The sequence below is a fragment of the Apaloderma vittatum genome, unplaced genomic scaffold (genome assembly GCF_000703405.1).
Source record: "Apaloderma vittatum isolate BGI_N311 unplaced genomic scaffold, ASM70340v1 scaffold12667, whole genome shotgun sequence".
Classification (NCBI taxonomy): Eukaryota; Metazoa; Chordata; class Aves; order Trogoniformes; family Trogonidae; genus Apaloderma; species Apaloderma vittatum.
In genome coordinates this window covers 7,423-22,249 of record NW_009725736.1, presented here as the reverse complement: position 1 = coordinate 22,249, position 14,827 = coordinate 7,423, and the positions used below count along the sequence as shown (strand labels likewise).

The window sequence follows — 14,827 nt, the reverse complement described above, 5'->3', positions numbered from 1 at the left end:
TCGCTCCTTCTGTGTTCCTGCTTGAAAGCATTTAATACTGCTCTAAGATACATTCGTGTGTGGTTTTTTACATATATTTTCTGGTTTAACTCTCCTGTAGAGGTGTTACTATGACTTAGCCCATGTGAAGCATCTCAGTTTTTACTCAGCATCGGCAGCTGGTTTCTAGGGTACAGCGCATGCTGTAGTTGAGTGCTTCCATCCTGATGTAGCTTCTTGCCCAATTTGCCATTTCCCAAAGTTCCACTGGAAGAGTTCAGAAATAATCCCAAAGGATGATAATTCTGTGTCTGTGTAATAAACACTGAGTATGCCAGTAAAGCTTAATGCCAGAGCTCTATCAAACGATTATATGTGCTGTGTTGTAATATTACCAGTCCTGGAGGAGTACCTATGGACCACTACTATCAGCTATCTTAGAGCACATGCTGAGAATAAGATTTACATCATCCTCTCTCTACTTGTTGCTGCTTTTATTGCAGACAGCTGTGTTCTTTTCAGTTTTGATAGTAAAGTGCAACTGTGCTGTCAGAACCACTGGACTCTGTGGAAATTACTGGAAATTGAGCTAAGAGAGGAGAAGGGTTGGGAAGGCTTAAATTCTAGGTGCTGACTAAACAAGGTACTCAAGGTACTAGCTCATACTGTAGTGAAGCTAGATCACAAAATTAGTTCTTTCTGGTTGTATTCTTTTAATTATGAAGAAAAACCTTGCTGTGGGTGAGCTGTTTTGTGGTGGCTCTTTTGCTAGCTTCTTCCCACTGCTGAGCTCCAAGGGACTGACACTGGCTCCATAACCCCTTGAAGTGCCACATGTTGGGCCCAGAATCAAGCCTTGCGTGGGTATGGAGGCGATAGGGTGAGGAACTGCCCTGAGACAGAGGTAGAAAACCAATACCGCGATTTAAACCTGGAGGCCGGGTTCTATTGGAAGGGGGAATCACGTCTTGCAGGTGGATTAGCTGTACTCTCACGTGTCCATCTGAATTCTACCCTGTTTTACAGCTACTGCTCTCAATACTTTTCTTCTGGAGGTAGCCCTCTACAAAAAATACATATTAAGTTTTGCAAATTGGAGCTTGTTTAGAAGACAGAGTATCACTACTTTATTTAATAAAGAACCATGAACAGTTCCCAAATCATTCATGAACTTGCACTTAGTAGACTTCCAAAATAACTGTAAATCAGGGAAGCACAGCTTAAGTTTCTACTTACGTCAAGGCTTTTATTAGGAAGACCTGTGTAAATGGCAGAAGCTGTTGCATGTCCTTTGCAGTTGTGTGCAAGTTTTGAGTGCAGTTTTTGGGTATTTGTCTCCTATCTTTTCTCATGTAAGAATGTTAAATTCTTTTAAAACTGATGTCTACAAAACTCAGTTCTGAATGACTGTACAGGATGCTTAAATGTTTCACAAAGTTAGGCCAAGGACTGGCCTGAAATGGTTGCAAATATCACTCTTGTGATAGTGTAGTAAAAGGTAGTTATACATTTACTTAAAGTTCTGTGTAATTCCAACCTGTTTGCTCCTGAACTTTGACTGTATTGGATCTTCTGAAATTGTTCCACGGGTTTGTTGGAGCCATGTAGACTAGGGAAGGAAGCTGTATAAGTTACTGCGAGGGAAATTACCAAGAAAAAGGGATGGTTGTTCTGAATCCGTCTTCTGATGTTAGAGATACAGATGCTGAGTCAGGTCTTTACCATCTAAAATACTCCGAGTTACTTAAGCTATGAAAACGTCTTCAAATTTCCGTGTTTCATTCTGATTTGTTCACTGCTGGGCTGTTGTTTTGGTATCTTTTTATCAGGGGACTGAAAAAAAAAAAAAGCAGCTAGGTAAAAAATGTTTGCTGTGTAGTTCTCATTTCTATGGTTGGTGCCTCAGTCTGTCAGAATTGCATCACTGGTCTTCCTTTCTCAATCTGTCAGTAAAGAAATGGAAAATGTTCTGGTAGATGGCTTTGGAGGAAAGCAAGTGAGCAGTACAGCTTTGATGGCTGCCTTCAGTTCTTCAGGATGTGAAGATCCAGAACAAAGTAGCAGTAATAGTCTTGAGAATAGCAGTCCTAGAAATGAGCTGTTGAGGGATTTTTGAGGCTGTGGATGAAAGTGCCTTGCAGAAGGACCAGAGGCTGTGTGTTTGATAATTTACAAGCAGGCTTATTTGGCTGTGGTGGTTTTGTAAGATGTCTTCAGGCTACTTTGCATTTATGGATTGGTATGTGCTTTGAAAATAGGTGACAAGGCACTGTGGTTTTGAGTTGTTACGCTGGTCAGAAATCTGAGTTTTAAGGTAATTGCAATGTTAATGCCTCTTGTGCCTGACTTTTATGTTAATTTGGCATTTTATCACTATTTGGCTAACTGAAGTTGAAGCACTGTCATTTTATCTGCAGAACTGATTAGTAATCAGATGTTTAAACCACTTTTCCAGGCTCTACATTATATGTTATTGGTATCAGAAGTTGAAGAAACAGAAATTTTCAAGATTTGTCTTGAATATTGGAACCATTTAGCTGCTGAGCTCTACAGGGAAAGTCCATTTTCAACATCTGCTTCTCCATTGCTTTCGGCAAGTCAACACTTTGACGTTCCTCCAAGGAGACAGCTTTATTTGCCTGTGTTGTCCAAGGTAATCAATGATTAAGTTACAATACTGTAAAGATTTAGATACTGTTTAAGAATCAAGAGATTTTCTTCCATATAAGGAGTGGCAAAGGAAAACTTAGAGTAGTTGGATAACTGAGTCACCTCCAGTTACTTAGTGTGCTACAAGTGCAAAATTGGATGTCTTCAGTATATGACAGGAGTATCAATATGATGTTTGAGATGTAAGACTTTTCTTAAAAAAATAAATGGTATTAAATGGTTTCTTTAAACAGATGAAGACAGGAGTGTTACGGTTGTAGGGGAAAAAAGTGTGTATGGAAAAAGTGATTTAAAAGATCAAATATTACAAATGCATTTTGAAGTTCTAGAAAGTACACTTCATAGGCTGTGTTTAGTTTTTGTAACTACTTGGCTTGCTCATGGAGAGAGTGAAATCAGCAGGCTGTATTCTGAATGGCTCTGTGTGTATTGTCATGGTAGTTTGATAAGTTTTCAATTTCCTTGACAACCTGCAGGTTCGATTGCTTATGGTTAGCCGTATGGCTAAACCTGAAGAAGTCCTAGTGGTGGAAAATGATCAAGGTGAAGTAGTACGAGAATTTATGAAGGATACAGACTCCATAAACTTGTATAAAAATATGAGAGAAACATTGGGTAAGTGTACCAGCAGGTGGTTTTGTGCTGTAGGCCTGTACAGCTCTATCAGCAGCATATATGTTACAGATTGTTAGCCTGTGATCTGAATTATATGTGGGTAAAATGATTATCAGGGAGGAGCAGTACACAAACTTGCAAGGGAGGAAGCAGTATTGGCCTGAAGTTTTGTATTTTGAGCACATGTAATGTTTAACTTGGTTAAGAAGTAATAAACTGCTTAATTTTTGTCTCTTTTCCTGTTGAACATCTTTCGATAGTCCTTTATACCAAAATGTTTCAAATCCAATGAAACCTTAGTTTGATCAGAAAACTTGAAAGACATTTCTGAAGCAGAGTTGTTGGTTGTTATTTCACGTGCAGTCTTGTAGACCAAGTGCTCATTAGCAAAAACAATTTCTTCTTTCAATGGATCTTCTAAATATTAGTATTCTTAAGCACAGTGCAGAATTTCAGACTGAACCTAAGCTTCAGAAATCATTGCCAGAATTAGCGCTGAGGTCTTCAAATGACCTTGCTTGAAAATACAAAAGCCACAATAATTACGTATCATGTAGAAAAAAAACCCCACGTGTGAATGCTGTGAGCATGCTGAAGAACACCAGAATCAGTATTTCTGTAACATTTAATGGAGCGAGTTATATTTTGCTTCTAGTATGTCTATACTATTATCTTTAAAAGTCTCACATTCAACTGTGGCCGTTTTAGCAGTGAATTGATAATACCTGTGTGTTGTAGTGATAACTTAGGGGTTTTTTGAGGAAAAAAAAAAAATTCAGACTCCGAACTGCAATTTGAGGGTGCAGCAGGGATTAGGATTATCATGGTTTTTTAGGGCATCAAACCTTCAGGGATAAATCTTTTTCTGTAAAATGCAACTGCTTCAGGTGAACACTGAGTGTGTAGTAACAAGTTTATGAACTAGGAGTAGAGAGGGTGGCAGGGAAAAGGCATGTGATGCAAAGTGTTTGTGGTTTGGGGTTTTTTATGCTTACCTTTGCACTTATGACAGAGGTACAGCCAGGGTTGGTTTAGTTCTAGTATATTATTGTATGGAACATGTTTTGGGTTTTTTTTGTTTGTGTGCTTGATTTTTTCTATGTAAACTATGACTGTGTGTCATCTTTCCAGATACAAGAGTATTTATATGGAAATCTGGATGTAGTTAGTATATGATTCCTGATATTAAATATTCCTTATAGTGTATTATCGTCAAGATTCACTTAAAAATAGTAATTTGCAATAACGTGATGGAAGCTGTATGCTGTGGCACAGTAAATCTATTTCTGAATCTGGCCTTAAATTGCTTTTGACTTGCTGGGATTTAGAATTTTGTATTGGGGACATTAATGCTATTAGGAGCTGATGCAAGTGTCTGAGGTGTGTGCAGTCCCATCTAGACTTGTTTAGAGGAGTCCCATCTCCACCTTAGTGGTGGATTATTGAACCCAGCAGACTTAATGACACTGAAATAAAGAGCAGAAGAAAAATGGATTGATTTCTTACACGTTGTATAGTGTCCCTCAGAGGTAGCCAATCCCAGTGGGTTTGTATGCCTTGTGTTAATAATGGAACTTGGCGACTTTACTGATTTGACTGGTCCGTGAAACATTCATTGAATTATGCTTCTGACATCATTTGCATGTGGTGTTTTGCTGAGATTCCTTAGAACAAATACAGATTCTTAGTAAAACTTTATTGTCTGTCTTTTAAAATAGACGTTTAACAAATTTGCATTTAAATTTTTAGCTCATTCTGTCATGAGTTAAGGAAAAAAGCATTGTGCTTACCTAACAAATTGATTGTCTTTTTGTGATAAATTTAACTTTGCTAACAGAGTGGTGATGCAGCTTGTTGCTTTAAAATGTGCCTTTTCACTGTTGGTGTATTTCAGTTTATCTTACACATCTGGATTATGCAGACACGGAACGAATTATGACTGAAAAACTTCACAATCAAGTGAACGGAACAGAATGGTCATGGAAAAATTTGAATACCCTTTGTTGGGCTATAGGATCAATCAGTGGTGCAATGCATGAAGAAGATGAAAAAAGATTCCTTGTTACAGTAATTAAGGTATCATGCTAATTTTGCACCCTTTGTCATAATTGTAGTTCATGACCAAGAAACAAAGTTGTCAAAAATACTGCTGTATGTTCTTAGTAAGCTACCTTGTATGGCAAGCAAGAATAAATTAATGGGAAATCTTATATCCTGAATTTAAGGCTGATAAATTCCTTAGCTGTGAGTAATGCTTTAATCCAAATGACCTTCTCGCGCTGAAAATTTCAGGGATAAAATATAGTTCATGAAGAAGTGTTTTTCTTTGAGGATGCAGAAGACATGGAACGGGATTGCTAGTGAAATAGAGTAGCAATCATGGAAAGAGTCCTGGAACAATGCATTTTTTACCATAGTAATGGACCTTACTTTAACAAGTCATACAGAAGATTTAGTTTAATTCCTTTTACTTGGTATGGAATCTGTCTTGGTATCAACTGCTTGGTCAATATTAAATGCTGTGTGAGGCTTGTTGAAGTCCTCTCTGCAGAAGTCTTTAGATATATTTAAAATGGAGATTCACAGTGTTCCAGGTTTACTTGAAACTTAAACAATTGCATCACCCCAATCTTAATCCATTTAAGATTTTTTGTTGTGTTGTTTTTTTGTTTTCTGTTTTTCCCTTTTAGACTTTGAACTTGATTATGTCAACCACTTTTAAAATACAGCTCTTTGTAGGATTATATACTTTGTCTTTTAGTGCTTTTAATTGAACTGGACGAACTTGGAGAGAAAACTAAAAAATATGTTTTGTTGTAGGATCTCCTGGGACTCTGTGAACAAAAGCGAGGAAAAGACAATAAAGCCATTATTGCATCAAATATTATGTATATAGTAGGTCAATACCCACGGTTTTTGAGAGCTCACTGGAAGTTTTTGAAGACAGTAGTCAACAAGCTGTTTGAATTTATGCATGGTAACTACTTGGGTTTTTATTTGCTGATTTAATTATTTAAATTAACAAAATGGCACCCATACACTTATGTGTATGGGAGGAAAAATACAGAGCAGTAACTGACTTGGTTTAATTTAGAAACCCACGATGGCGTCCAGGATATGGCTTGTGATACCTTCATAAAAATAGCACAAAAATGCCGCCGGCACTTTGTTCAAGTTCAGGTGGGAGAGGTCATGCCGTTTATTGATGAAATCTTGAACAACATTAATACAATCATCTGTGACCTTCAGCCACAACAGGTATGTTTAATTCAGGCTTGGGAGGAATTCCTAAAGACTTATCGAAAGTTCGCTGCATGTTGGAGTGTGGCAGTGGTTTTCACGGCTTCAATTACATTCTTTAGATTTTTGTTGGTGGTGGCGTTAGGGTATCAATAGTATGATCAGGTTGCACTGCTGGGATCTTGGTTAGAATGCTTGTTTGGAACACCATAAAATTTTCCTTACTCCTTATTAACCTCCCTGTTTGACAACTTGTCGTTGTTCCTGCCAGGTGCATACATTCTATGAAGCAGTAGGATACATGATTGGGGCACAAACAGACCAGACTGTGCAGGAGCATCTGATAGAGAAATACATGTTGCTACCTAATCAAGTATGGGACAGCATAATTCAACAGGCAACAAAAGTAAGCTCATAAATTTTAACTGTATCGTTTGTTGAGGTAAAGAAAACCCCATGAAGTGTGCGTAGCTGTAGTGGACCTTAAGGTGGCTAAAGCAGTCATTGACATGCCAGTAGAAGTGTTACTTTGAGAGAGCGGACCTAAATGTCGGAAGTAGTACTGGACTTTAGTCTGATAAAGGATATTTTTCTGTTACTGCACAAAATGTGTTTCAGTAGTTTTTTCCAAGGCTCCCCTTTCACCTGGTTTAGAAGTGGGCTTTCTTTCTGAATAAAAGTTAAAGTACTAAAATTACTATTCACTCTTTCTCCATTCTCTCCCATCATTCTTTTAAAGCACATTTTTATTTCTTACTTATGTTTTCAATTCCTTTCAGTCTTTTCAAAATACTTGATCTTCACATGTTGAAGAACAAGAGTCTTGCACTGCCCAAGAGATCAGTCCAGTTGAAGTTAATCTAATTAAGATTGTGAAACTTAAGCAAGCTTTTGTTACATTTCTAGATCTGGATTCCTTCTTAAAACAAGAATAAATACTGCCTTTCCTTTGGACCACTTCTGTGTGTTTTCACCTCCTTAATCTTTCTTTCTTAGTTCATTACTTCAACTCAAGTCATGCTTGTACCACTGCAGCAAAAATATTTCTGAAAAAAAGCAGAATTAGATTAACTGAAATTTTACTCTGAATCTGAGATAGTGGCAAGTGCCGTGACTAAAGAGCAGCATATATGAAGTCTGTAAACCTCATTGATATGTTTTTTAATGCTGCATGTAAAATAATTAAACTTAGACTTTTATATCAAAAGCTGAAGGGTGGTCTTATTCACTACAAAATGGACTCTCTTTTTTTAACAGAATGTCGATATTCTAAAGGATCCTGAGACAGTCAAGCAGCTTGGTAGCATTCTCAAAACCAATGTAAGAGCATGTAAGGCGGTTGGCCACCCCTTTGTGATTCAGCTTGGGAGAATTTATCTAGATATGCTGAATGTGTACAAGTGCCTAAGTGAAAATATTTCTGCAGCTATTCAGGCTAATGGTAAGAAATTCTGTTCTCTTTCTGAAAATGGGAGTGTGCAGTGTCATGAGGATTCAGAGTACCTTCCAGTTAGGCTAATTTTACTATGTTTGTTTTATTGTTTGAGGAAGTGGAGAATGACTGCATTTTTAGGTTTTTTTGTTTGCTTTTTGTTAACCAGATGTTTTATTGAAATGAAGAACTCTTGATCTGAGAGGGAGGAAAAAACACTTGTAAACAGGAAGGTTTAGAAATGATGCAAACCACCATAGATGCTTATTTAAACTGAATAGGCATCTTGATGAGACAAAGTTGTAGCATGTGTTCTTTCAGGTTACTCTAATATTGAGTATTGAAAAAGAACGTCATTTATTTTTTCTGAAGTTGTTGGCAGGATTTTGGTATGATACTGTGCTACTAAAAAGCTTTATTACAGAAATACAACTGTAATGAAGGTCCTTGAAAGTCATGATAAACCAAGTTTGCAGTCACTGAGAAGGGATTATCAGTGAACCTATGTTTATGAGGTAAACTGAGGCCTAGGGTGTCTGAGTAGAATATGCTTCTTAGTAATTCATTACAAAATTTAATGAGTCAGTTACTGAATTCTGTGGTACGACCAGCTTTCTTGCTGCTGCAGACAATGGTATTTGGAAATGTGAGTGTTAAATAAAATTTGTAACTGAGTGGTTGGCTTACCTTGAAGTAGCTTCTCAGAACTCAGAATAAAAGTGGCTCAGAAATCAATACCTTGTGATTCTGCAGCTCTAAGGGCCGGAATTTGCCCGTGTCAGGAACAGGCCTGTAGTCCTGATGTGGTACTAGATCAACAACTGCTGTGATTCTAGTTGCCTCAGTGTTTTCCCAAGTGGCTCTATCTTGCCAGAGATGGCTCTGATGCCAGCATGAGCCATCCTACATTTTTGGCATTGTTTTTGGTTTTTTCTTTCTTTGTTATTCTAGCTACACCCTTTGGGTCTTCTTGTGCATGTACTGTAATGGTTGTATGGTTCTGTGCAGAGAATTAGATCAGGTTTTGCTGATGATGACTAAACTAAGGATAAGGCTTCTTAAGGATAAAAGTGGATTATTTCTCTTAAATCAGGAACTTTCTTGTTCTCCCGCCCCATCACTTAATGAGAATCAGATGTAAGCTTAGCCTGTGTAGTTAAGTGACTGTGTGTGATTTGCATTACTTGAGAAGTAAGTTGCAGCTTTGTTCTTGAAAGCTCTAAGTAGGGCACTGTCAGTAGCAGTGTTGTAATGCTCACTGGTGACTTGGACCAATGGAGCTGGAATGGGGAGGTAGTTTTTTTTATTTGCACAATGTGCATAACAAGTCTCAAAGTATTTGTGGCTTGGTTATAAAAATCAAGCATTCTCTGTGTTAAATGTTTTTGTTACACCTTACCCAATTAACTGAAGCTTTAAAAATTTTCAGGTGAAATGGTAACAAAGCAGCCCTTGATTAGAAGTATGAGGACTGTAAAAAGGGAAACTTTAAAACTAATTTCTGGCTGGGTGAGCAGGTCCAATGATCCTCAGATGGTAAGTAGATTCATTTTATACAAATACCTCCAAAGACAGAATTAGGAAGAACTCTGGTTTTTGTTCAGTTGTTAACTGAATCAGTTGGTCATGGGGAGATTGCTTTGGGAGGTCTGTAAAATATAAAGGAGAAAGTAAAGTATGATGATGCGAAGGTAAGCCTTGAACTACATTTGAGACACTTCAGTTCATTTTAGTTGAGAATAATCTTAAAGGGACTGAAGGAGGTTTAAGAGAACTATTGGAAGCCCTGCTGGGTGGATCTAGAGGGAGGGGAGTTTATGGAAGCTTCCTTCAGAAAAGTATCTCCTGTAACCAAACAATGAACTTTGCTATAAACTATGTGCTAGAGGTTTTGTTTGATAACTGCATTGTTACAGCTGTGGCTTACTCTTTCAATTAGGTAGCTGAAAACTTTGTTCCTCCCTTGTTGGATGCAGTTCTCATTGACTACCAGAGAAATGTTCCAGCTGCTCGAGAACCTGAAGTACTCAGTACTATGGCTATCATTGTAAACAAGCTGGGGGGACACATTACTGCTGAAATACCTCAGATATTCGATGCTGTTTTTGAGTGCACGTTAAACATGATCAACAAGGTATTTATATTTAAATTTTGGATAAGGCATCTCCATAGTGACTGAGGGCAAAAAAATGCACATGGAGTTTTATAAGACCACTAGGCTTGGCCATTGGTACATGTCTAGGTGACAGGTATCCTTTTCATGCAATGAAGGGAGGCAGTGTGTAGTGAACATAGAGGTTTTACAAAGCCTTTGTCTTACAAGCAGTGGTTCATGCCTTCTTCCTGTGATAGCATTTCCATAGGTGGTGTCTTGTGGATCATCTGCCTATTTTTTTGCAATCATAAAAGTGCATTTGTGGTCCTTGAAGAAATTTCTGGTCAAATGAGTCTGTCTGTCTAGCTGGATGTCTTAATCTCATTGCCTGAAATTTCTGTGTTTAGCTCTTGATGTAGGTCATTAGAAGTTTTCTGTTTTGGGGACTTGGAATGCTGTGCTTCTGGAAGCAGAAGTGTACTCCAGTTAAAAGTCAGTGTAGAACTAACGGTTAAAATTCATAAATACTTGAAATTTATTAATATAAAGTACTGATAAGTCATTTTGAGAATTTTCTCAGTACTGCAGTTAGTATACTATAATGTGCAATATGTCTTTGCATAACACTGGAGCCCTACCAGCTGAATTAGTGCTACTTTTGCAATAAGGTGTAACCAAAAATGGTACCCTTGTAGCAACAGGTGCTTAATCAGTGCTGAGACCATCTACCTGTTTCTCTGTGCACTGGGTAGCGATTAAGGTGGTGTGCTGACAGAATGTGGCTCAGCCTGCCAGTGTTGTAGAACTCTGGAAGATGGTCTTGACAAGCTTTGGTGGGGAAAACTGGGAAATGGAACCTCTGCTTAAAGTTATTTTAACGTGAGGTCTGAATGCTTGAATGATTTGTGTCAGCTGTTGACCTATTCCACTTTCTTAAAGATCCATCATTCCATTAACTTGACTTTTTACTTTTTTTTTTTTCCTTCCCACTCCTCCTCTTTCTAGGACTTTGAAGAATATCCTGAACATAGAACAAACTTCTTCTTGCTACTCCAGGCTGTAAATTCTCATTGCTTCCCAGCGTTCCTGGCCATTCCACCTGCACAATTCAAACTTGTTCTGGATTCTATTATTTGGGCTTTCAAACATACAATGAGAAATGTGGCAGATACAGGTAAACTCAAGTGTTTAATATGCAGAGTTAGTTTGTATTATCAGCTGGTTTTGGGGTTTTTTTTTTGGGTTGGGGTTTTTTTTTTGTAGATTGTTTTCTTGCTGTTGTTTTTTAGTCAGACTTGGTACCCCTCACAGTCTGGGAGTGAGGCTGTGACATAAGGAAAGGGAAACACCTTGGTTACACTTCCTTTAGACAACAGCAGTTTAGCAGCAAGCTGTTTTAAGTTTAGGATGAAATTTTATTGAGCACCTCAATGTCTCATCTCGTTTAACAAACTTGAGTAATTAGAACAAGCCCTCTAGAATGAGGGTTATCAAAGATACAAGGAGAAGCTATATAAAAGTCCTATTCCAACAACATTTTTTTTTAAATACCTTGGGCTTAGATAAGAGATCGTTGTGAAGCCACACTGGATTTAATCTCTCATATGCCCGTCCCTTGCAAACACTGATAAAAGATGCCTTTCAGTTGCATTTCACCTGGTAGGGTTATTTTGTTTTCCTGTATTCTAAACACGAAAATATTTTCCCTTTTGAAATTAGCAAACACCTCTTTTGGTAGAGGATTTCTCTCACTTTTGCTAGTGCCATTCAATGGTTCTTCTAATAATGCAAATAAAATCGGGCAGGTCATGTATGTGCAGCTATGGCCCTCTAGTGGCTACGGGAGGAGATTCCCGAGAACATCATTGCCCAGTCTTGGGTGCCTGTCCTAATTCCGTGGGATATTTGTGTCGTTTTGGAAAAGGCAAAAAAATGGGCCCAGAGGTGTTTCAATGTTGCTCTGTGGGTAACTTAGTCTTTTAATGCATGTTTTCCAGGACTTCAGATACTTTATACTCTACTACAGAATGTTGCACAAGAAGAAACTGCTGCTCAGAGTTTCTATCAGACATATTTCTGTGATATCCTTCAGCACATTTTCTCGGTTGTAACAGACACCTCGCACACCGCTGGTAAGAGCGTGTATATATGGGCCCGTTGACAAAAACAGCCCTTTTGAATGTCGAGTGCTGTTGGCCATCCTGTTCTGAATAACAACTGCGTGCGTGTCACTCTGTTCTGTCAGGTTTGACGATGCATGCATCAATCCTCGCATACATGTTCAACTTAGTAGAAGAGGGAAAAATAAGTACTCCATTAAACCCTGGAAATCCAGTGAACAACCAAATGTTTATTCAGGAGTATGTTGCTAATCTTCTCAAATCTGCGTTTCCTCACCTGCAAGAGTAAGTGTGCTTTGATTCTTTTAATACTTTTAAGTGGATTGTTACGTCTTGAAAAATACTAACTGGTGTGTTTACTGTTAGTGCCCAGGTTAAGCTGTTCGTAACGGGACTCTTCAGTTTAAACCAGGATATTCCTGCCTTCAAGGAACACCTAAGGGATTTCCTGGTCCAAATCAAGGTATGTTTGTCATGCTGTTTTCAAGAAACAAAAAACAATTATTCAGCAGGATGATACTGTGGGAATGACAGTGTTCATTCAGTGTTAGTTCAGGAGGTGCAAGTTGTTTTGCAGCTGTTGAAAATGCAGCGGGAGCTCTGTGAGATGGCTTGCACAACTTTGAACAGTGTATTGTATGATCCATTTCAGTGTGATTTTCTTTTATAAATTGGGCTTAAATGTCATCACTTGTGCTTTATGCTGTACATAGAATTCACGTGTCCAAGATGGCTGCAAAACTTAATTCTAATGGGAAATAAGGCAAGTCGATTTTTAACCAGATGATGTTTCAACTCTGCTTGGGACTGGGACTTGTTTTGAAACTTGACAGACTTGAAAAGTAAAAGCGTAGCATTAAAGATGCTAGAATTGAGGAAGATTGTAGGAAGGAGTTTATTAATTAGTTTTGATACTGCAGTGGTGAGTTTTTTCAAAATCTTACTGATGCTTCTTGAATGGGGACATGCTCTAATCGCTGGGTTACTGTAGCATCCTGTTTGGTAACACGTAGTGAAAACTTCAAAATATTTTGCATTCCTCTGTATTAATTCTGACCTTAGGGACAGAAAGCAGAACACGCAAATAGTTTGGCAGGAGATGTGGAGGGAAGATGTTCTCCGTATCATTCTGGATTTTGGAAGCTTATTACTCTGCCTAAAGCATTTGACAACAAACTAATGATTTTTATGTGAATTGTATAGGAATTTGCAGGTGAAGACACATCAGACTTATTCTTGGAGGAAAGAGAAACAGCCCTTCGGCAGGCTCAAGAGGAGAAGCATAAACTTCAGATGTCTGTACCTGGCATCCTTAATCCACATGAAATTCCTGAGGACATGTGCGATTAAAAAAAAATAAAACAAGTTTTGCAGTTTTCTTTCTGTACAGCTACTTTGTTGTGATAGAAGAAAACAGCACTTGGATATTTGTTGACCAAAATGATGCCAATTTGTAAATTAAAATGTCACCTAGTGGCCCTTTTTCTTATGTGTTTTTTGTATAAGAAATTTTCTGTGAAATATCCTTCCATTGTTTAAGCTTTTGTTTGGTCATCTTTATTTAGATTTGCATGAAGTTGAAAATTAAGGCATTTTGAAAGTAACTACTTCATGCCCATTTTGTGGCTAAGGGGAAAATAGGCAAAGCATAACTTGTAAAAGACTATATTGCAGAATAATACAATTTCCTGTAAGAGTATTGATTTTTAATTCGGGATCATTTTCTTTCTAGTCTGTCCTGCAGTCTAGGAGAAAAGGTATTGAGTAAACCAGATTGAATTAATTGTTAAGCAGAGGATTATAGTGCTGCATTTGTTTTGATCAATTTAGCAGCTTTTTGGACTGAGTGGTAAGGCTAGGCTACATGTATTTGCAAGTTGTATGGCAAGTTTGCAGCAAGATCATGTGCATATCATCCCATTGTAAAGCAACTTCTAAAGAGTATGGGAACACAGTACAGTTAGTTATTTTTACACAGTTCTTTTGTTTTTGTGTGTGTGCTGTCGCTTTGTCGACAACAGCTTTTTGTTTTCCTCAATGAGGAGTGTTGCTCATTTGTGAGCCTTCATTAACTCGAAGTGAAATGGTTAAAATATTTATCCTGTTAGAATAGGCTGCATCTTTTTAACAACTCATAAAATAAAAAAAAAACCAACTCTGGCTTTTGAGATGACTTATACTAATTTACATTGTTTACCATGCTGTAGTGCTTAAAGAACACTACTTAAAAGCAAAATAAACTTGGTTTACATTTATTTTTCTTTCTTTGGCTTATTCTTTTATTGGATGAAAATGCTGTGATCATATTTAAGATTTGTATCCTGAAGGTGTAGGAAAAGTTCCTTGAGGTCTAGATAACTCTTGCTTCTGGCTTGCCTCATCTCAAGGACTTGGGCTGTGCTTGAAGTTAATGTAAACGAAGTTGGGTTCCATTTGGAAGTGCAGTAGCTGTTTTGACTTACCTCCCTGAATAAGTACTCCGTACTACATTACTATAAAATGCCAAAAATAAGGTACTCTTGCTCTCTGGCTAGGCGGACTCTGCCGTTTGTTGCAGAGAGGTGTTGCACTGGATCTTGACTCAACAATTGCTACTAGTACCTGTTAGTAACACATGTAGACGAGATCTACAGTTATTTTTCTACCTAAAGTTTTGTAGTTAAAAGATTTTAACGG

At 37.8% G+C, this 14,827-nt stretch overlaps 1 protein-coding gene across 1 annotated transcript in view; it reads left to right on the top strand.

Annotated features, from left to right (window-relative positions):
* The window catches only part of XPO1 (exportin 1), a 33,552-nt gene extending 19,146 nt beyond the window's left edge, over positions 1-14,406 (top strand). The window contains exons 11-24 of the mRNA XM_009873017.1: positions 2,435-2,632; positions 3,126-3,264; positions 5,159-5,340; positions 6,085-6,241; positions 6,359-6,522; positions 6,776-6,910; positions 7,762-7,945; positions 9,366-9,472; positions 9,876-10,070; positions 11,037-11,205; positions 12,029-12,163; positions 12,277-12,436; positions 12,518-12,614; positions 13,355-14,406. Of these exons, the coding sequence (XP_009871319.1) occupies positions 2,435-2,632; positions 3,126-3,264; positions 5,159-5,340; positions 6,085-6,241; positions 6,359-6,522; positions 6,776-6,910; positions 7,762-7,945; positions 9,366-9,472; positions 9,876-10,070; positions 11,037-11,205; positions 12,029-12,163; positions 12,277-12,436; positions 12,518-12,614; positions 13,355-13,501 (2,169 nt within the window). The 3' untranslated portion in view covers positions 13,502-14,406. The remainder of the gene's footprint in view (positions 1-2,434; positions 2,633-3,125; positions 3,265-5,158; positions 5,341-6,084; positions 6,242-6,358; positions 6,523-6,775; positions 6,911-7,761; positions 7,946-9,365; positions 9,473-9,875; positions 10,071-11,036; positions 11,206-12,028; positions 12,164-12,276; positions 12,437-12,517; positions 12,615-13,354) is intronic.
* Positions 14,407-14,827: the final 421 nt, after the last annotated feature.